General features: G+C 39.4%; 2 protein-coding genes across 3 annotated transcripts in view; both read left to right on the plus strand.

Moving 5' to 3' along the window:
- The window catches only part of GRM7 (glutamate metabotropic receptor 7), an 856,215-nt gene that overhangs the window by 148,555 nt on the left and 684,074 nt on the right, over window positions 1–23,586 (plus strand). The window lies entirely within an intron of this gene.
- Window positions 17,089–17,694, plus strand: LOC138387012 (ras-related protein Rab-1B-like). The gene has a single exon (XM_069473842.1). It carries the CDS (start codon window positions 17,089–17,091, stop codon window positions 17,692–17,694), a length of 606 nt encoding a protein of 201 aa, XP_069329943.1.

Genomic DNA, 23,586 nt, shown 5'->3' on the forward strand with positions numbered 1-23,586 from the left:
AATGCAACAATGTCCACACGCCCCAGCTGGCCTTCTGATCCAAAAGCCATGGCTATTTATGGAGGGCCGGAGCCACAACTTGGCTCATATTCACAGTAGTTGAATCAAATGAATCCTGGAAATCATTGACTTCAGGAGCTAGAATGTATTCGGTGCCCATGCATCTTAATGAAAATGAATGATAACAATTTGGAATTTAATGGATTCCTTGCTGTCTTATTGAAATTTAATAGAAAATTATAGAGTATAATTTGAAATCAATTTAAATTATCCAAATGAATAATTAATATGTCTGTCATAAAATTGTTTAGTGTCTATTATTTAAAGGCAAATGATTCAGAATTAGGTTTACCAAAAACTCTGGCTCTCTTGAAGCGTAATGTTAAAGCACCCTCCTCCCTTGGTCCTCTTTGAACAATTCTTAGAACAGAAGAAAGAGTAGAATCGACGCTGTTTGTTTTGCAAAAATATGTTTGTAGCAAGAAATACCTTATTTTGCTTGACATTTGTATACAGCATATGCATAAACACCATCACATTATTCCTTAGGTAGCAAAAAAGTGTGAAATAAGTCCCACTGCCCTCATTTTACAGATGTAAAGCTTTCAATATCTGTCAATTAAATTCAGGATAAAATCCAATCACTCCATCCCATTACCTTTCTCCTTGTGTTTTACACTCTGGTATGTTTGCCTTTTTTATCTTCCATAAAAATGCTAAGTCCCTTCACACCTAATATTGCCTTTAAATGCTCTTTTGTCTGCCTAGGACTCATTTCCCTGGATTTGTATGGATGCTGCCTTCATGTGCTCCCAGTGACTTTCCTTGAATCCCATTACAATATGGACTCCAAATACTTTTTCATGTTACTCCAAATACGTCCCTTTATAGAACTTGATATTGCTAATATTGTGTGTTAATTATGCATTAATGTGTTACTAGTAACACTTTAATATATGATTTTCTTTGTTTAATTTCTGTCTCTCATTTAGATGGTATGCTCTGATTCCATTTTGTTCACTAATTTATCTCTAGCATGTAGCACAAGGCCAGACACAAATAGGCATGTAGTAAACAGATGATAAAAATAAACAAGTCAATCAAACTGAGCCAGAGAATTTAGTGACTTGGCCAAGGAAACTCAGCTAAGAATGCTAACATTATCTTCTGACCTGTGCCCTACCCATTAACCTACCTGTCCTCTAACATTGATCAGGTGTTAAGGGAAATGGTAATCAATGCTTCTATGTCTAAGGGAAGGATTTGTAGATGAATATTACATTTGAAGTGCCTGACCTCCTAAAATATGTAAAAGACATCTCACATAGATGTCAGCTGCTATGGAAGTTAATTTGGTAAGCCAGCTTGAGGAACAATATGTTCTTGTACTTTAAATGTTGATTTTACTGTCTAAAATGTATACAGGCCTTCTGCTGGAGAGGAACATAGAACCTATACTTTATCTCCAAATGTGTGACTGATTAAGTAGCTGTGGGAAAATGTGGCTTTCAGCCCAAACTGTTCTTATATACTGTGAAATTTATCCCTGGGAGCTATTTTGTTAGATGTGAATGGTATAGGTAGGCAATTTTATAATATATTAACTTCAATTTTATAAGGTTGTGTGAGGATTGAAGGAAATAATAGATAAAAAGCACTTAGAATAGAGCCTAATAAGTGTTCAATAAATGTTAGTTGTTATTGCTCTCATGCTTAGGAGAAAATCATTCAGACGTATACTTGGAGACAGATTCTCTCTCCTTCACATTAAGTGAGAATTATCTCCTCAACCATGTTTTGGGTAAAATTCCTTAGAGTATTTTTTAATAGGGGCTAATAGATCTTTGAGATCTCAAACTGTTTGCTCAAGGATACTATTGCATGAGTTGTTAGTAGGAAGTGACTAGTATACACATAATGAAAATACAAAAATGATAAAATGATTCACTCATAATCAGAACCTATGGTCTGATAATCAGAACCTATGGTCTGATTATGAGTGAATCAGATCCTTTGAAAACCTTCTAGTTCTAGTTCATTCTCGAATTTTGCAAATATGGCAATTAGAACATATTCTTTGAAAATGCATGGAACATATTCAAAGATACAAAATGAGTCAAAGGCAAAACTTGGAATAAAATCCAGACTTCTGTTCTCTTATCTCAAGGGTCTTCCCAATGTCCTATAACGTATTCAATTCTATGGTGTATTAGTTTTCAAGGACCACCGTAAAAATGTCACTAGAGTGGAACTGTATTTCCTCACAGTTGTCAAGGCTGGACGTCTGAAATCAAGGTGTAAGCACAGGTGGGTCCTTCTGGAGACTGAAGGGGAAAATCTTTTCCATGCCACTGCCCTAGCTTCAGGTGGTCGCCAACAATCCTTGACATTCCTTGGCTTGTAGACAAATCACACCAATCTCTGCTGCTGTCTTCATATCACCTTTTCTCCTCTGTGTCTCTCCTTTTATAAGGACATTAGACATTGGGTTTGAGGTTCACTCTAATCTAGTATGACCCCATTTTAACTAATTATATCTATAAAAACTCAATTTCCAATACGATCACAGTCTAAGGTTCCAGGTGAACAGGAGTTTGGGGGTATGCTATTCAACTCACAACATATAGCAAATCATTTTGATTTATTAAAATATAAAATGAAAAGCTTAAAATCAAGCTTCTCTATTTTTATCATATAGGGATAAACATCAAAAGCAACATCATTTATGAAAACACTTTCAATATGTAACTGTAAAACTGTAGCTCCTCTCAGGCTAAACACATATATTCTCAGATTCATACTTGCTTGAAATCTACTCTCTTTCCAGCCTACCCATACACAAAATGTTTCTGTAAGGTGTTTTTGCCTAAAGCTGCAGCTGGCCTCCTCATAGTCAAACTTAGCTTTGCCTACTTTTCCAAGTCTCTTAGTTTTCTTCCTCGATGCCTAAGAAACAAGAAGCAGCATGGGGTGACCAACCATCCCAGTATGCCCAGGATGTCTCAAGTTCAGCATTCAAAGTTCCACATCTTGGGAAACCCCTCAATCCCAGGCAAACTGGGACCATTGGTCACCCTTGCAAAGGGTCTCAGGAGAGAATGACTCAAGGGGGTGAAAGTGAAGAGGACTAAGTAGTATTCATTTGCTAATTTATTATATTCCTGGGATTTTATCCTTCTGGGAATTTTCTTACTTTGCAGGTAAAATAGAACATTGATTAAAATATTGAAGTACAATTATCTGCAGCTATGCCTAGGCACCATTTATAGGTCCTGTGGTTTAAATCTGTCATCTAATGGTCTTCATGGATTTGATTATACACACCTTTGAGCTAAAAAGTCATGCAAGATGATATAGGAACTGGTCAAGGGTAGGCTAAGGGAAGAAATTTTCCTCTGGGTAAGGTTATACCAGGTTCCTTAAATGATCTCATTTCATCATTGATCGTTTGTTCCTAAATTGGTCTCATTACTGAAATCACTTGGGAAACATTTAAAAAAAAAAAAAAGGAAAAGGTTTTCTGATCTTATCTCCAGACATTTAATAGGTCTCTGATAGGGATTAAAAATCTGTGTTCATTAGGTGATTCTGATAATCAACCAACTTTAGGAAGAGCAGTGTGAAACTACTGAAATATCTGGCCTACATTTGAACTATCAAAAAAAAAAAAACACCCCCCAAAGCATTGTTGCCACCCAACCAGGTTCATTTGCCCACTGCCCAAGAGGAAGCCAATACCCTGAGTCAGCAGGATTTATGGCAGAGAAAGTTTATTCCACATAGCACTAAGTGGGGAGATGGGAGAAATTTCTGAAATCCATCTTCCCAAGAATTTGGGAGACAGGGTTTTTAAAGATAGTTTGGCATAGGCAATTGAGTCTGCTAATTGGCTGTGTTCGGGGGGAACCACAGGGTTGTAGAAATTGTCTTCTTTGCTGACCAGGTTCTTGGGTGGGGGTCTCAAGATCAGTTGAGTCAGTTCCTTGGTATCGGCCACTGGTCTGGGTGGGTCAGCCATTCTACTGGATGTGGGACCTGGAAGATATCTCAGAAACTACCCCTAGGTTTCAAGAAAGTGATGTTATCTATGGATAAAGCTAAGAATCTTTATGACCACCAGCTCTGTGGCTCCAGGGTAGCAATTACAGAGAAGTAAACAGGGGGACAGTGGCTAATTATTATCATTATTTTTAGCTAGGCCTGTGCCTTATTTTTAGCTAGGCACTTACCACAGTTCTTGCCTTGCATCCCTCTTATTAATTTGTAAGGGCGGTTTTGCATTTACTGGGCAAGTAACTCCCACCAATAGAAGCATTGTTGCTTGATTTACAGCTACCCTAGAATAAAACAGTTTCATATACAGATTTATACACACACATAAACTTCAATATTATGACTTCTTCCAGACTTTAGTTGTCATAGAATTTGAGAACTATGCTCTCTTTTCTGCTTTGGAAAGTATAAATTTAGGGACCCAGAATAGATATTTGTGATCAGGAGCAGGAAAGTCAAGCGAGCTGTGTGTAGAAGCCAGAACCCAAAGCAATCTAACAGACCAGCTGAGTCCATTTGAGCTGGACACGTTGGAATCTGTGTTGCTTCCCTATCCTGCGAGGCTGCCCTAGGACAGGAGGCAAAGTGTTTTGGGGACAGCGTGGCAATGTGGAGAAAGATCTCTCAGTCTTTCAGAAACAGTAAGGCTCTGGAGAAAAGAGAAGGATCCAGAGGAAAAAGGCCTGGATGAGCCTGACGGCTTGTACAGAGAATATGCTTCAGGGCAGTTGACCTTTGCTAGGTCCTTGGGGGGCCTGTGGGTACAGGGCAGGCAGGTCTGAGGAGCAGGTGGAGCAGGTGCATCTTAGCACTGGCTGCCCCTGTGGGACTGAGCAGCTGCACCTTCTGGGCTGCAACTCGTTCGCCCTGTGGTAAGAATGAGAGGGCTACTTCTCTATTAAAAAAATCCTTCTTTGAGATCAGAGTTGTGCAGTGCCTTGGACACCAGAGCTCTGGTCTACTGAAATGGCAAAAATGGAAGCAAAGAAGCCAAATTAGGGTTTCTTGCTGCTCAGCTAGGAAAAGAGGTCATTTCAGGTGATTTAGTCAGTACCTTAGAATCTCTACTGGAGTAAAATGTAGTCATTGTGAGAGCAGAGAAAGTATGAAAGGCACAGGGGAAAATAGAAGATAGAAAGCGCTATTCCAAGGCTTCTACAAAGAGCTGCATAAAAAGGGACCGATCTGAAAGAAACAACTTCCTTTTATATATAATTTAAAAGGAGATACCAGACCATAAGAATGACCTGCCTGCCCATGAGCCTATAAACATGTAAAAATGAGGCTATATCAAGGATGCAGAGACATTTCAGAGACAAGTCCCAGAGATACCTTCTTAGGCCCCATACTTTGGAAATATTCATGAGTTCTTTTAGCCCTCCTAAGATACAAATGTGGTTTAAGCTTAAATTAGTATTTTTCTCTCTGTAACATTTATTGAGCATCTACTATGTGCCACACTCTGTTGCTAAAGTTATGACATGCATCATTTTTCTTTATTCTTGACAATAAATGATAATGTTTTTATTACTCCCACTTTGCAGATGAGGAGATCAAGACTGAGAAAGATGAATTAACTTATGTAAGGTCAGAGAGCTAGAGAAGGACAGAGCTGAGACGTAAATCTGGGTCTATCACACTAAAAACCAATTGTTCTTATAGTCCATGCTATAGAGGTTATTGCATTATGATTTATTAATTGTATAAGAGCTATCCCTATAAAGGGGAGATAAAGGAGAGCCTGATAACTGAATCATGGCAAATGATTTGAAGTAGGTTGAAGAAAAGAGGAAAGAGTAAGAAACATACTACAGCATAACTAAATTATAATTTTATTTACGGAAGTGAACTTACTTTACTTGCTTTGTGGGGTGAGGATACGCCTCATGTTGCTCGGCGATGGCATGAACAGTAATATTGAAAATGGGAAAAGATCTGGAGGTCATAGTCTTCAAAATTGCATGTGGACAGCCAAGCTCACATCTCACTATAGACTCTCCAACTCTTACATCAAATTCATTAAAAATATCATCTGAGGGAGGGGGAGAAGGTGGAGTGCAATCCGATTATAATTCAATGAAGAGTTAAGTAAACTATAAATTAAATATTTTATTTGGGTAACTTCTTTTCTTTAAAATCTTATATACTTCAATTTCACTGAATGAATATAAAGAGTTACTATGGAGTATAATAGAGAAATTATATAAAACTTTATTCTCTTTGTTAGTGCCCCACAATTTTGCAGTGTTAGAACACTATTCTTCTAAAGCTGTAGGAAAGTCTTTATTGCTTTGTGTCTCTCTGGATCATAATTACAAATTCAGTTTCAAAGTTTGAGTAAGATTCAGGCAAATCATGAACTGCCCTGTGTTTCAAATTACTCCATCTACAAAATGGGTCTGGCTACAAGTATTTCTGAAATTTATGAATTGAAGAGGGCATGACAGAATGAGTGATTAGTGGATGAGTGCTCTGTCCTGAGTCTCTGATTTCTCCATCCCTGAAATGGTCTAGCTGCCATCCCCCCTGAATTATCTTAAAGTTGGTACAGTAGGATGGGTAATCAGTAGATGAGAATCTTAGGGCATTGGAATGTTTCTAATGATGTATCATCAGGAACTTAGGAATACTTTTGGCCTTAGATGAATTTCTAGAAGCGTTTAAAACAGCTGTATGAGCTTTTCAATGTTTTCTTTGTAATTCAGTAGCTACAACTGACTGGCTGCTAATGGGCTATTACCTTCATTTAGAAAAAAAGTTATGCTTGTCAAGTTGGAAGAAATACACTCTATACATACAAAATTATGAAAGAATTGGGACACTAGATCACACAGGTTTAGAACCTAGATGTATCACTTGCAGCGCATCTTTGGACATATCACTTAATCTTCTCAGGTCTCAGTTTCCTCATCTTAAAAACAGGAATGATGATACTACGTCCCGGAACTGTTTTAAGGATTAAGTGAGTTGACGGATGTGAAGGGTTAGAATAGCGCCTGGCACGTAGGAGCTGCTCCATAAGCATTAGCTATTACTTTTCTCACCTTCGTTGGAACTGAGGTGCTTTTCTACGGGGATACAAAATATTTTTCCACACTTCTTGAGGAACTGAAAAGAACTTTAAATACACTATCTCTGATTGAAAGAAGGAACCAACAAGCATGCGATGGATTTGATAGTGTGCTAAATGCCTGTAGAAACAGGGGAAATATATTTAGTACAAATATTTTAATTTCCTCGAGAAATAGAACCTGTTACTGCAGCAACAGCCACATATCTGACTACAATGTGTTCACCAAGTGAAAGGGAAAAGACAGTAGTCATAGAAACCACAAAGGAGAAATTAGACTTGGAGCAGATTTCCAAGTCTCTAGTTATTAAATAATAAACTGAGACCTCATAAACATGGAAATGTATTCTAAACATAAAGTACTCAAGCTCTACTATGCTGATTTAAATAAAGTCTAATTACTTTCCATATTAAAGAGGTAGCCACTTTTTTTTCTCTTGCTGATGAATTATAATAAATAGCATCATTTCAGTCAATAAAAAGGGCATTCAAATGAATAAAAGTTTTCATGTACAGAGACCCCTCTGTTGACTAAAGGTGGGTTGATCCATTGCAGCGGGGCTGCAGCTCCGACCTCGGAGAGCAGGCTGATGCCTAGTGCCCTTATGACATGAGGGAGGATATTCTTTTTTAAATCTTAAACTCTCTTGGATGTTTAGGAAAGATCTCTGCTTGACCAGCTTTTTCTCCACAGCCAACCAAGAAGGGAGGTTCCAAGGTATTGATTAACATACAGCCTTACAGACCCGGGTTCTTCCTCTACCCAGCAAATCATCACTTTCCTGCAAACTATCCACAGACTCGTTCCATTCTCCTTTCTCTTTCTCTTGGCACCTAACTCAAACGGATTGTATTAACAGATGAGAGACAGCAAAAGCAAAGCTCATTGGCTTAGCTGCTGCCTGCACAAATCCTTAGCTTTAGGGTCAGAAAGGATAAGAAAGGAAGGAGCTTTCTAGGTTGAGGAACTGGGAAAATACTCACCTGGTTACAAGACCCGTGATACCCTTTCCAAATGGCACCTACATGATTCTGTTACTACAACTACTTTTCATGATGATGTGTTGGCCAATGTTTTTTTAGTGTCTAGCGCCTGCCAAGCAATGATAAATTTGTTACAAGCATTATTATAATTTTCTCAATAGTAAAAAGAGATTGATATGGTTATTGTTTTACTTTACTGATGAGAAAGCTGAGGCTCAGAGAATTTTAATAATTTGCTGGAAAGGGTGTAGACAACTAATAAGATAGTGAATAAACACTCCATCACCCATTCCCCTTTTTAAAAAAAATTCCAATATTCATGTTCTTAACCTTTATGCTCACCTTCTTAACCTTTATGCCACTTGTCAAAGTGGGGTCACCAGAGGGCAGCAACATCATCTCCTGGGAACTGGAAATGCAAACTCTCAGGCTCCATCACAGACCTAGTGAATGAGCAACCTGGGGGCGGGCCCAGCCTTCTGTGGTTCCATAAATTCGCCTGGGCCATTGTGATGTAACTTTGAGGACCACTGGTTTACACAGCACTGCCTCTTCTTTAAAACAGGAAGAAAAAAAGAAAGAAAGAAAAAACCTCCTCTTAGTCCGAGCATTAGAAAATGGCCTTATATTAATAAATCCCACTGAGCTTGCTGGGTTTCTTATAAGCCTGTGCTTGTGGCAATCGCATGGCTCTTGTCAAGAAAGAACAAGTTGTCAAGAAAAACTTGGAGAAAACCCAAGACTTCTGAAATCCTGTCAGTATTCAAACCATATAGGAATCCAGATGACATGGAGAAAATTGGCTTAGTTTTAAATGAGAAAGTCATGTATTTTTATGCTTTGTGACAGGTATCATATGGATTAAGAAATTCTATTTATGTCTCTATTTCGCTAATGAAGTGCACTGAGATAAAAAGTAACCTTCCTTATCCTGAGCCTTTGTGACAGCTTATTTCCTTTCAAGAGATGAAAGCGATGAGCAATGCACATGCTAATAAACCTATGGTGGCATTAGTTTGCTTGCGAATATGACAATATTGCAACCCCTTGTTACATGTATAACATCGGATGTGCCATGATACGAGAAGACAAAAGACACATAATTCCCACCTAGGAAGTGTCAATCAATACCAAGTTGCAATGTAGTTCAAGGGAAATGTCATTCTTGTAGTATTCTGGCAGAGCAACCGAGAAAAAAAACTCTTTGAGAATTCCTAGATAAATTAGAATCTGTTCCTCGGACTGTGGAGTTGATCTGTTGTTGCTGATCTGTCTTTTCTAGACATGTGGCTCTTATGACTATGCAGACTGGTTATTTCCTATTTCATTCAATGTTTCAGAATGTTTATGAGTAGAAACACATATCTAATCCCCCTAGCATTTTTTAAACAGTGGCATTTTAAGAATGATGACTTTGCCAAGTTCAGAACTGTGTCTTTTGTACCAAGCACAGCGCAACTGCTTAATAATCACCTGCTGGCTGGCTGGCCAATGCGCCCTCTCGTTAGGCAGGTCACTCCCAGCCTGCTGCCCCTGTGTGGTTCTCACTAGGCCAGCACTCCCGTGCCCTGGCCCCGTTCCAGGATTGCCAGTTTGTAAAGCATATTTACTAGAAGTTCAAGTTCAGTGCATTATTAAATTTTACCTTTGGAAGGAAGCTTAGAAATGTTCTAATCCCAGCCTCTCTACAACATAACCAAAGACTGAGAATGCTCTCAACATCTCTTGTAACAAAAATCTTCCTGTCCCATGGTGGAGTGTTTCTTGACTAGATCCCCTTTCTCTGTAAGATCCTAACCTAGTACCTACTCCTGTTGTCTAGGCTCCCAAGTATGAATCTGGGCCCTTGCTACTTCAAAGATTGTCTTGGGACCAGTAACATGGGCCCCCTGGGCATATGCTGGACATGCAGATTCTCAGGCACCATTCCAAACCCCTGACTCAATCTTCATTTAAAAAAGATCCGCTGCTGATTGCATTTTAAAAATTTTCAAAAAGCTTTATTGATTGCACATAAAATTAGGTGCACATAAAGTGAACATTTTAATAAATGTTTATCTTGTTTCAGGGGTATATACATAGCACCACAATTAAGGTAATGAGCATATTATCACTCCTAAAAGTTTCCTCATGTCTCTTTACAATTCACTGACCCCTTCCACCTCCTCATCCCTAGGCAACCATTGATCTGTTTTCTGTCACAGATTAATTTGCATTTCCTAGATTTAAAAATAAATGGAAACACACAACATGTACTTTTTTAAAAATAACTTTGGTTCTTTCACCTTTGAGAGTTATTGATGTTGATGCACATATTAATAGCTAAGGTTTTTTTTTTTTATTGCTGAATAGTATTCCATCATGTGAATACATCACAATTTATCCATTCACCCTTTGGTGGACATTTGTATTGTTTCTATATTTCTATTATAAATGAAGCTACTCTAAATATTTATATATGAGTCTTCATATGGACACACGCTTGCTTTCATTTTTTTTTTTTTTTTGAGCAAATACCTAGAGTGGGATACGTGATGGATGGTGATATTGTGAAGTATGGATTTGGTCTTTGTCCTCATTTCCTGGCATACAACTCCTAAAATCCTCAGAATCTCCAAAGTGATATTTCTGTTATGCTAATGAGTTGGCCGATGGCTGGTAGCCCCTAGGAAGCCTCCAGATGGGGGCTGGTCATGGAAAGACAAAAGCAAATGGAAATTTCAGCCTCACAGCTCCAGGGCAGAGTAAGGCCCTGAAGGTTGATTACCAATAGCCAATCATTTAATCAAACATGCCCATATAATGAAGCTTCCATAAAAAGCCAAAAGGACTATTTTTGAAGAGCTTCAGGATACCTGAACATGTGGAGGCTCCTGGAGGGGGGCGGGGGCCAGGGGGTAGCAATGGAAGCTCCACGCCCCCCCCCATACTTCCCATACCTCTTCCTGCACATCTCTTCAGCTGCATCCTTTGTAATATTCTTTATAATAAACCAGTAAACATCAGTGTTTTCCTGAGTTCTGTGAGCTGCTCTAGCAAATTAGTTGAACCCAAGGATGGGGGTCATGGGAACCCTGACTTATAGCTGGTCAGTCAGATGCACAGGTAAAACAACCTGGAGTTTGTGATTGACATCTGAAGTAGGGGACCCGTCTTGTGGAACTGCGCCCTCAACCTGTGGGACCTGACCATATCTCCAGGTAGTGTTGGAATTGGATTGGGGAGGTGCCCGGATGGGAATTGAGGGGCGCCCAGATGGTGTCTGCTACAGCATTCATTTCTTGCTTGCTAGTGGGGAGAAATCCTCATACACTTCTGCTGATCAGAGGTCATGGATGTGTTCTGTGTTGATTGTTGTTGAGTGACAGAATGGAAATAACACTTTGGTTTGGCTTTATTCCCACATCATCAGACTGGGTCATATGGTAATTTCAGTTTTATGAGACAATGCCAGACCTTTGTCCCATACCTCACTGATTCTCTGCTCTTTTTTTTTTTCCCTCTCTGTATTTCACTCAGATAGTTTCTATGGTTATATCTTCAAATTTACTAACACTCTCTTCTGCAATGTCTAATCTACTTCTAATTTTATCCAGAGTATTTTTCATCTTGGATATTTTGGTTTTCATCTAGAAGTTATATTTGCAACTTTTTTTCTAATCTTCCGTGTCTCTACTTAGCGTAAAATTTTTTTCTAGCTTCTTGCTCATATGGAATGAGGTTATAATAATTATTTTTACATGTCCTTTTCTACTAATTCTTTCAATTATGGATTAATTTCAATTGATTAATTTTCCTCAAAATTGGTCATATTTTCCTCCATCTTGCATGTCTGCTGAGTTTTGATTGCCAAACATTGTGAATTTTACCTCATTGATTACTGAATATTTTTACATTTTTACAAATGTCCCTGAGCTCTGTTCTAGGATGTACTTAAGTTACTTGAAGACAGTTTGATCCTTTGTCCTTCTTTTAATATTTGACAGGTAGAACTAGATCGGTGTTGAGGAAAGAGCTAATTTTTGCTCTACTACTGAGGAAATACTCTTCTGGGTACTCTATCTAATGCCCCATGATTATGAGGTTTTGCACTTTGGCTAGTGGGAGCAGGAACTAGTTCCTGCTTTTTGAGACCTGCTATTGTTCTCTCAGATACTGTCTTGGCCTCAGGCAGTTACCTCACACTAGGGAGCTAAGCAGTACTCAGTCCTGTACTGAAGTTGGGGAAACCCTGGGAAGAGCTTCAGAGTTCTCTCCTGGGCTTCTCCTTCCTCTCTGGCATTCTGCCTCATGAACTCTAGCTGCCTTGGCCTCCCTGAACTCTCAGCTCTGCCTCCTAGATGCATGTAGTATTCTGGACTCTGTCTGCAATTCCCCTTGGTGTCACAGCAAGGGGAAACTCTTTCCATCAAATACACTGGCGGCAATCACAGGACTCACCTCATTCATTTGTGACTTGCAGAGTTTGCTGTCCTTCTTTGCCTGATGTCCAAAGTTTTGTAAAAGTTCTCTCAGATATTTTTTTTCCACCTTTTCATTGTTTCACATGAAAGCATGACTTATATAATCTGGTATCTGTTACTCCATCTTGGTCAGAAACACGAACCATGAGCACTAAAATTTGAGAAGTGCTGCTCTTCCATGGGCCATCTCTGCTGACCTTCCTGAATCTTTTCTTCCTTAGCCTGAACATCCCCAGATAATTCAACTGACATTATCCTAGCATGATCCCTATGCAATGTGAATGCATTTTTTTAGAATGAATGTTTAGCCACATCACCTATTGTGGTAGTCCTGCAGTTATTTTTCAGAATTCTTAGTACTTTATATGTTGATTAATTGCCATCTTATTTGTTTCAACCCATCATTCAATACATTTAGGAAAAATATGACATCATCTTATTTTAGAAATTACTTACAGTTCTATGTTGTCTGAAAATCTGATAAACCACCAATTAATTTCATCATCCAAATCACTGATAAAATTATTGATCAAAATGGTGAAGACATTATTCTGAGTTCTTTTCCCAGACTGGCATTGATCCATTAATCAATATTTTGCATAAAATCAATTCACCAAATCACGAATCCACCTACTGTATGACCATTCAATTTGTGTTTGTTTACAGAGATATCTTGTCTTTACCAAAAGTTTTAATGATATTCAGAAATTCTTTGTGTTTTGAATGCTTAAAAATATGTATTGAATGAAAATGCTAATGGTAATTGTCTCCTGGTGGTGGGATGAATAGTAATCTTTACTTTTTTGTAATATTGTTTGTCATTAAGATTTTTTACATCAGATTATATTTTTATAATATGAGAAAATACATTTTAAAAATTGTTTCTGTGTTTTCAACATCCCCCAATCTATCTACTGAATGACTTAGAATAATAGAAAAGAAAGACTGTAGCTGACTTTTTATTAGTGAATCTTTATTAATTCCAAATGATTATATTTTCAATTTAAAAGCCTTATAAACCATTCCTTAATTATCCATTCAGAATCTTTCCTACAGCTTTTTTCCTCCTATGGAAATGTCGGGTGGTACTGATTTCTCGTCTCTCTGTTCAATATGTTGCCTTAAGTTGCAATGACTGAGCCTGAGCAATTTCAATTGTAAGTTCTCAAAAATTCCCAGAGAGGACTTCCCCTAGTAAAGGTTCCCCACACTCACAGGGATCCTTATTTCTTCTCATTTAGTCACTAAACTTTCATTGATATTTATTTTATCCAACCTCATTTGTGGGTCATTTTTAAAATTACTATTTTTCAACAGAAATTGTTGAGGTAAAATTAAAGGGTTTTATTCTTATTCTGTTGATATTTACTGTTCACTAATAGGCACAAAGGCCTATTTTTCTTTCTTTTTCTTGCTTTTAGTAGAGAAGCTCATCTACATACAAATGGGTTAAGCCTTCTAAAGGCTTTCCTCAAGTATAACGATGCCCTTTATGCTGTGTGTGACATGGGAAAGGGTGGTATGCTTTTGACCTGTAGCCTGACCTTGTTCATGATTATGAAATGTTATAAGGTTGAATTTCATAAGTTGATATGTTAGGGCTGTTAGCATAAATACTGTCAAAGAATCAAAAGTATTATTTTGTACTATAATAAATAGTACAAAAGCTCCAAGGTATAACACCAAAATGTATGTCGTGTAATCAGATGTTTGGCAGACAGCCTTCCTTGTGAAGTTGCTTCCATCTTGCCATGTGGGCATCTTATAGGAGCTCTTACTGCATCCTCTGCATTTGCCTGGGTAACAAGCAAAGACAGAATGCAAGAAGTCAAATTTCAAGGTCCCATCTTGTATGGAAGCAAGTCTGGGACTGCTTTCCTTAAGGCCAGGAAGAGGAAAGAGAGATCAAGCGGGAATTAGCCAGATTCAACCTCAGGAGAGAAGTTTTTTCAGATTACTCTTACTGTTTTACGTGTATTCGAGCACACTGCTAAGAGTTTCTTACGTGTTTGTGTTCTTTGGTTATACTTGCCTGTTCATTTTGCGCATTTCTAATCCATTCTGGTACCTCACTGCAGAAGTCAGCATTACTCTATTTCAGGAAGGTACTGACCTGACCAACTTTCCCCTCATTTATCTGTTAGTGTCATTTCTCAGTTTGGTGGCTGGACAAAAAGGTGCATTACCCTCCCATTAGATTCTTCCTTAGGCTAATGTGAACCAGGAATGGTGATTCCACCTCATGTCCCAAAAATATCATAACACACTACAGACACACACACACACACACACACACACTACCTTTACGCATATCGCTGCTAACAAGGTGTTGACTATTTGCTTATGGTTTTTGTTCATTTTGTTTATGGTTTTGTTATAAACTACTTTAGGGAAAGAAATGTAGCAGGAAAGATGTTCCATCTTCTGATTCCGGAGGCTTGTTGTATGTGTCTCTTCAGATAAAGAAAGTCATGGTGACTCAACCAAACTAACCCAGGTGTTTGATGGGAAAATCCTGCAGAAAGCTGGATAAATTCCCTGTTTCTCCTCTTCCTTTCAGCTGCCCCTTATGAGTGCATGAGATCTTGCTCTTGAGATCCTGAGATGCCCATTAGGGTTTGAGAATTTAGCCCTTTGCACCTTGTAGATTTTTTTTAATTTAAAATTTTTGTCCAACTTTATTGCGGTATAATTGACAAGTAGGAATTGTATGTATTTAAGACATAAAACCTGATTTTTGACGTATGTGTACATTGAGAAATTCTCACCACAATCAAGCTAATTAATATGTCCATCATCTCACATAGTTACCATTTTCCTCCCTTCCTCCCCTCCCCTCCCTCTCTCTCTCTCTCTTTCGCTCTTTTTTTTCTTTCTTTTTTCTTTTGTGGTGAGAACACTTCAGATCTACCCTATAAGTAAAATTTCCAGTACAAATACATTATTGTCAAATGCAGTAATGATGCTACACATTAGATTTCCAGAACTCATTAATCTTGCAAAACTGAAATTTTGTACCCTTTGACCAATATCTCCCAATTTCCACCCCCAGCCTGTGGCAACCACTGTTCTCCTCTTGGTTTCTATGAATTTGAATTAATTTAGATTTGACATATAAGAGATCATGCTGTATTTGTATTTCTTTGTCTGGCTTATTTCACTTAACCCTAGGTTCACCCATGTTGTCAGAAATGGCAGGATCTTCTTTTTAGGGCTGAATAATATTCCATAGTATTGTATATATCACATATTCATTATTCATTTACTTGTCAGTGGTCATTTAGATTGTTTCCATAACCTGATTATTGTAAATAATGCTACAATGAATATGGGATTGTAAATGTCTCTTTGAAATCCAGATTTCATTTCCTGGGAATATATACTCAGAAGTTGGATTGCTGAATCATATGATATGATCATATGATTTAATTTTTTGAGGGACTTCAATACTGTTTTCCACATGGCTATACCAATTTACATTCTCATCAACAGTATACAAGGATTCTCTTTCCTCCACATTTTTGCCAACACTTCTTTTGCTGATAATAGCCATTCTAACAGGTGTGAGGTAATAAATATTTCATTGTGGTTTTCATTGCATTTCCCTGATGATTAGTGATGTTGAGTAACATCTTTTCATATACCTGTTGGCCATATGTATGTTTTCTTTGGAAAAATGTCTATTCATATCTTTTGCCCATTTTTAAATCAGGTTATTATTATCATCATTATTATTTTACTATTGAGTTATGAGTTTCATATATATGTCTAAACAGGACAGCCAGGTTTGTTTGAAGTATCCAGTGTGAGTAGTTGGCAGAGTTAAAGAGTTTGGTGATTTGGAGCTAGACTTATTCCAAAGACCTTGCATATCATGATTTTTGCAGCTTCTGTACAAAAAAAAATCAACATTTCTTTAACATGGGAAACCACAAAAAGTTATTAGCACTTTGCTTGCAGGTGAGTGTTAATATAGTGGGACAATGGACTCATCTTTTTCAGAATTTTCTTTTTTTTCTGTCTTTCTTAAGAATTTGGCAACAGTTGTGTTGTGTTTTCTGCAGTGCTGTCATTTCCAGGGTATTTGCACAAGGCACTCCCCTTCAAGAGGCACAGGCAGGTTATGTGGGTACCTGGCTGTCCTCTCTAAGTCGGGTAAGTGAGTGGGAACAGAAGTGGTTAGATAATTGGAGAAAGGAGAATGGATCATTTTTGAGGATCCAGAAGGTCTTTTCAGATTGATACAACTTTATTTTCTGGAAAAGAGAATCTCATATGAAAGCCCAGAAAGTATTGCATTTTTGCTAATGAACTGTGTTCTACATAAATTCTGGGGAATCGAAGCTGTAGGATCAAAGGAGTGGTTCTTGTACAGAAAGAAGTCAGAGCTGTACATGAATAAAGAATGACTAAGAAACGAAACTCCGGCGGGCGGGGCCTCCGGGGCGGAGCGGCCCCCTCCGTGGAACGGGAGGCGGCGCAGAACCGACCCGGAGCGACCCAGCGGCCGCCGCCGCCATGGACCCCGAATACGACTACCTGTTCAAGCTGCTTTTGATTGGCGACTCCGGCGTGGGCAAGTCGTGCCTGCTCCTGCGGTTTGCTGATGACACGTACACCGACAGCTACATCAGCACCATCGGGGTGGACTTCAAGATCCGGACCATCGAGCTGGACGGCAAAACCGTCAAACTTCAGATCTGGGACACCGCGGGCCAGGAGCGGTTCCGGACCATCACTTCCAGCTACTACCAGGGGGCCCACGGCATCATCGTGGTGTATGACGTCACCGACCGGGAATCCTACGCCAACGTGAAGCAGTGGCTGCAGGGCATCAACCGCCACGCCAGCAGGAACGTCAGCAAGCTGCTGGTGGGCAACAAGAGGGACCTCACCACCAAGAAGGTGGTGGACGACACCACGGCCAAGGAGTTTGCAGACTCTCTGGGCATCCCCTTCCTGGAGACAAGTGCCAAGAATGCGACCAATGTCGAGCAGGCGTTCATGACTATGGCTGCTGAGATCAAAAAGCGGATGGGGCCTGGGGCAGCCTCGGCGGGTGAACGGCCCAACCTCAAGATCGACAGCACCCCTGTAAAGCCAGCTGGCGGGGGCTGTTGCTAGGAGGGGCGTGTGGAGTGGGACAGGAGGGGGCACCTTGTGCAGATGATGTCTTCAGGGCAGGAGGGGCCTCCCACTCTCTCTCCTGGGGCATTTGAGTCTGTGGCTTTGGAGTGTCCCGGGCTTCCCAACTCCCTCTGGCCCATCTGCCCGCTGTCCTGAGCTCTGATTTTGTCAGAGTCCCCCAGGGAGGACACCGAGGACCTGTGGCTAGGGAGGGACTTGCTCTGCTGCTCCTTCTAGATAACTTTAAAAGATGCCCCGCCACTCTTTGGAACGAGACATCCTCTGTTTGTTTTCCTCCTGCCCACCATGTGTGCTACACTGGGTTTCTCTCCTTCCCCTTCTTCCTTCTCTCCCTCCTTCCCTAAAGCTGAGGGCCTCCCTGGCCTCTATTGCCCTGGCTGCAGTCAGTGCCCCTGGCAGGAGTGTGGCCAGGGCATCCAGGCCCTGGGATCCAGGCCCCTGGGCCGGACGCCAGGACAGGTGTGGAGGCCACAGAGGCTCAGCAGCCCACCCCTTCCTCTCCCCACTGCCTCCCCTTCCACCCCTTCCACCCCTCCCACACTCCCAGCTCCAGCAGTCCAGCTGCGGTCGGTGGGGTCTGAGCACGGAAGAGAGCAGGTAGGCGGGCAGCCTGGCTGGGCCTATGTTTTGAGCCCAGAGGGAGCCTGCTCCTGCCGCCCCTTGACCTGCCAGAGCGGGCCCATATACTGCCTGCCTACCTTCCCCCTTTGTCCCCATGGCAGGCAGAGGCAGAAGTCCCACCGTGCCCGAGGCTGGGCACCAGCCTTAACCCTCACTCTGCCAGCACCTCCTCCCTCCCCGAGGCATCACATCTGGTTTATTCTCCCTTTCCAGTCCTCGGAGCCTAGCAGAGCAGGTCCTCAGCCCCTGCTGCTACTTCTCTGGGGAATGTGGGTTCAACCCAGGGTTGGGGGACCTCTGCTCACCCCCTTCCCACCCAGGATCCTAGACCCCTGCCCTCTGGCACAGCTGCTTCCTGCGGAAAAACAAATCTTTGGCCTCTACTTAAGACCTCATGTCCCCTGTGCTGTCTCTTGCCTGTCCCATCCATGCCCTGCCCTCCAGCTTGTATTTAAGTCCCTGGGCTGGCCCTTGGGTGTCCTCTGCTCCCAGGTTCCTCTCTGGTGTCATGTCAGGCATTTTGCAAGGAAAATCCACTTGGGGAAAAGATGGAAAAGGACAAAATAAAAATCAATATATTTCCACTGGCCCTCAGGTGAGCCGAGGGTTTTTGCAAGGAAAAGAAAAAAAAGAAAATAAACTCTGAATAAACAGGAAAGGAGTTATTTATTAAATACTTCTGAGCCAGTTGGGTAGGTCCGGGGATAGAATTGGGGAGGTTTCTTATCCCACATCTATTGTCATAGTTGCTATGTTATACACCGGGGCCCAGCAAGGTCTACTAGGCTAGGGGTCAAATCTGGCCCACCGCCTCTTTTTTAAAATAAAGTTTATTGGAAAATAATTAATTTTTGTATTGTCTATAGCTCCTTTTGCTCTACAATTACAGAACTGAATAGTTGTGACACAGAGACGGTATGGCCTAACAACTGAAAATATTTATAATCTGGCTTTTTACAGATAAAGTTTGTTAACACTTGCCATAAACAGTAAACATGAATACTGGAGAATTATTTTTACCCAAATCCAGTGTGAATGATTGGAGCTACCTACCATGCTGCTGGGAAATATGTATCTGATTTTAAAACTGAGCTTAGTGGTGTATTGGAGTCATATCTCCCACCAGCAGGAAACCAAGAGTAAGAGAAGGGAAGTGACCTGCCCCAGGTCACAAAGGCATAATGAACCTCCAGGCCACTAGAGTTCCAGCCAGTACTATTTTCAGAAATTGGTTTAAAAAAAGCTTACATTATTAGTGGATAGGTAGTCTCTGTTGTCTAGTATTTGACATGAATCCCTTACAGTTTGCGGAGCATAGTGGAATGCTATGTTTGGATTCTATCCAAAGATGTAATAGTTGAATCTCTAGTAATAACAAAAAGACCTCAATATAATGCAGACTCATTGTTTAATGAAGATCCTGGCAGGAACTTTTGGGTCAGAATTATCACATAGCTTGAGTGATCTTTCAAAAAGTTTCTTTCTTGATTCCAAAGTTGGTTTTGCTCTCAAAAATCTCTACCTTTATTTTGAAAATTCCTATGAGAACTCAACTTCCCAATTCCACCAATGTCATTCAGACTCATAGTGCTTAACTATACTTCTGTTTAGCCAAGCTTTCCTTACGATTAGTATTGGCAATGTGAAGATTTTGATGTTAAATATCTTTCTCTGACATGAACATAATTAATGATTCTCATTCTGATTTCAACCTTGAGATTAAATGGAACAGGCAGAATTTGTGCATCGAGTTCTTGGAATATTACAGTCCTCCACAAAAGTTTGATTTCCTATATTTTTAATTATCTCTGACTTACATAGTCAAGTATAAGAGATAAAAAAAAGTAACAGATTCAAAGTTTTCTCCCTCCCGATGCAAGCATAAGTGAGTCAATGCCTTTTTATATGTTGGAGCACATAGCTCAGAGTTGGGTTAGCAACTGACATTGAGGAATTGAATATTTAGATTTTTCATTTTTTCATTTGTTGCAATTTTGTCTATAATGAAGTGTACACAGAAAATCAATACTTTGTCATGAAAATTAGTGTCTGAAGTGTTCACATTAAATAAGTTAATTAAAATTTATGCCCAATTGACGTTTGTATCTTTGTTTTGCAGACAAAAGAAGGTAAAAGTTGTCATGTTTAAAGGAAAAAAAAGTAGTACTGGGGCCTATTAACTTAGTTATCAATAAATGTGGTTTACAGGTTTAGAAAGATAAGTTAGCATATCAAAAACATACCTGCACTCCCATGTTTATTGCAGCACTATTCAAAATAGCCAAGATTTGGAATCAATCTAAGGCTCCATCAATGGATGAATGGATAAAGAATTTATGTTACATATACACAATGAAATATTATATAGCCATAAAAATAAAATTCTGCCATTTGCAACAACATGGATGGAACTGGTGAACATTATGTTAAGTGAAATAAGCCAAGCACAGAAAGACAAATCTCACATGTTCTCACTCATATGTGGTAGCTAAATATTAAAATAATTGATCTCAAAGAGATAGAGAGTAGAATGATAGTTATCAGAGGCTGGGAAGGGTAGCAGGGAGGGAGGGATAAAATGGGGATGGTTAATGGGTGTAAAAATATAGCTAGATACTTAGATAGAATAAGCATTATTTGATAGCACAACAAAGTATAATCTATAATAAGTTAGGGTGTACTTTAAAATAGCTAAAAGAGTGGAATTGGAGTGCTCCTAACACAAAAAAATGATAAATGCCTAAGGTGATGGATGCCCCAATTACCCTGATTTGATTAATTCACATTATATGCCTGTGTCAAAACATCACATGTATCCTATAAAGATACATAACTATTATATACCCATAATAATTAAAAATAAAAAAAAACTTTTTTAAAAGGTGAGCTTTACTTCCCTCATGCTTTTTGAAAATTAATTTTTTTCTTACTAATCCTTTGCTTTTTTTTTTTTTTATTTCAGCATATTATGGGGGTACAAAAGTTTAGGTGATGTATATTGCCCTTCCCCCCTAGTCAGAGCTTCAAGTGTGTCCATCCTTAATTTATTTTTAATTGACAAAAATTGTATATATTTATCATGTATAACACAATGTTTTGATATAAAAATATATAAACATATATACACATGTGCATTGTAGAATGGTTATATCAAATTAATTAACATATGCATTACCTGACATACTTATTTCTTTGTGGTGAGAACACTTAAAATCTACTCTCTCAACAATTTTCAAGATTGCAATACCTTATTATTAACCATAATCACCGTGCTATACAGTAGATCTCTTGCACTTATTCTTCCTATCTAACTAAAGTTTTATATTCTTTGACTAATATCTCCCCAGCCCCTGGTAACTCCCCTTCTATTCTCTGCTTCTGTGAGTTCTGCCTGTGTTTTATACAGTTTCTTTCTGTTAAGAATTTTGTTCCTTGGTTAGATAAAAGACTGTGCATTTCTAGAAGTTAAATAAGTAAAATTGCCATAGTGTTATCATTAGAAATTAAATGTTAAAATTTTACAATGAAACATCTCACCTATGTCCATTCATCCCTCTCACATTTGTTCATTGAACAGTTTATTGAGAGTTCACTATATTCCTAGCCTCTACTTGAGGCCAAACCATACACTGCCATTGTTCTCATGTAGCATGTAGTATGTATAGTGAGGGAGGCAGTTGATGTGATTTGGATGTTTGTCCCCTCCAAGTCTCATACTGAAATTTGATCCCCAGTGGTGGAGGTGGGGCCTGATGGGAGGTGTTTGGGTCATGGGGGCGGATCCCTCATGAATGGCTGGGTGCCCTCCCGGTGATAATGAGGGTGATAATGAGTGAGTTCTCAGTTTAGAAGTTCATGGGAGAGTCGGTTGTTTAAAAGAGCCTGGCACCTCCTCCTCCCTCTCTTGCTCCCTCTCCCGCCATGTGACACACCTGCTCCCCCTTCACCTGCCACCTTGGTTGGAAGCTCCCTGAAGCTCTCACCAGAAGCAGATGCTGGTGCCATGGTTTTTGTACAGTTTGCACAACTGTGAGATGAATAAACCTCTTTTCTTTATAAATTACCCAGTCTCAGGTATATCTTTTGTAGCAATGCAAAATGGACTAATATAGCAGCTATTAATAAAATAATCTCAGAAATATAATTGTAGAATTGCATCCTGAGAAAAGCGTTAAAGAGGAAAAATTGTAGTTCTGTGGTTCCATGGAAAACTACACAGGGGAAACCCGACTTAGGCTGGGGATTCACGGTCAGAGTGTATTTGAACTATTAATAAGAGCTAACAGATTAGGGTTACTCAAGAGCTAACAGTGAAAGGTTACCCGAGGGTGGGTGGAGGAGAAGATAGAGAGAACCCACAGCAAAATAAACTGCTTGTACAAAGGTCCAATCGTGGAGGGGTAGCCAGCTGCGGAACAGGTGTTAGCAATTGGGTCTCGGGCAGCTTTTTCTTTTTAACTGAAATTATTGGTGAAGGAATCCTTAGGAAAAGTTGCTCCAATCCTACTTGACTATTAAGTGTCCACAGGAGTTAAATATCCGGACATTTCCTCCCTTTCTCCCACCTTCCCATCGCTGTAATTTAAAAGATTGGTTTCAGGGTTTTTTTAGAGTTCTATATGAAGTCAGCAATTTAAAATGCCTTTGAAAGTGCAAGAGCATTTTTTGTATTCTGCAATAGTTCCTATTGATTCAGCCAGAACAATATTTTTAGAAGGATTCCACGTAGATAATGAAAACAGGAAGAGAGGCGGACCTGCTGGCTCAACCTATAATCTCTACATTAATGAGCAACTTTATTTAACAGTTTAGAAACTAAATAAATCTAATCTAATTAACTCTTTTAGTTGTAAAAGATGTTTATGTTAATTAATTTTTAATTCTTTTTTCCAGAAGACAAGATGATATTCCCCTCCCTTCTCAGAGCAGCAGAGTCTTAACCTAATAAAATAATAAATTATGTTAGGGAAAAGGTATCTCACTGTTTCAGAAATTCTCTTTTTTCTTATACTTTGCTGCAGGGGGTTAATTTTGAAGCTTCCAAATTACAGAGAAGTAACACTTGATATTTGGACCAAAAATGTATTTATGAATGAATGATTGCTTGTCTTTGAGCTTGGTGGCCTTCATTTTTAATCTGGGGATTTCTTTACTTAATAGATACCATGTTGGTCAAAACTCTCTCTCCTGCCCTGTTCTTTCCTTCACAGTAGTACCAGAAAAAGTTTCATACAATAGTTTATTCAG

The sequence above is a fragment of the Eulemur rufifrons genome, chromosome 7 (genome assembly GCF_041146395.1).
Source record: "Eulemur rufifrons isolate Redbay chromosome 7, OSU_ERuf_1, whole genome shotgun sequence".
Taxonomy (NCBI): Eukaryota; Metazoa; Chordata; class Mammalia; order Primates; family Lemuridae; genus Eulemur; species Eulemur rufifrons.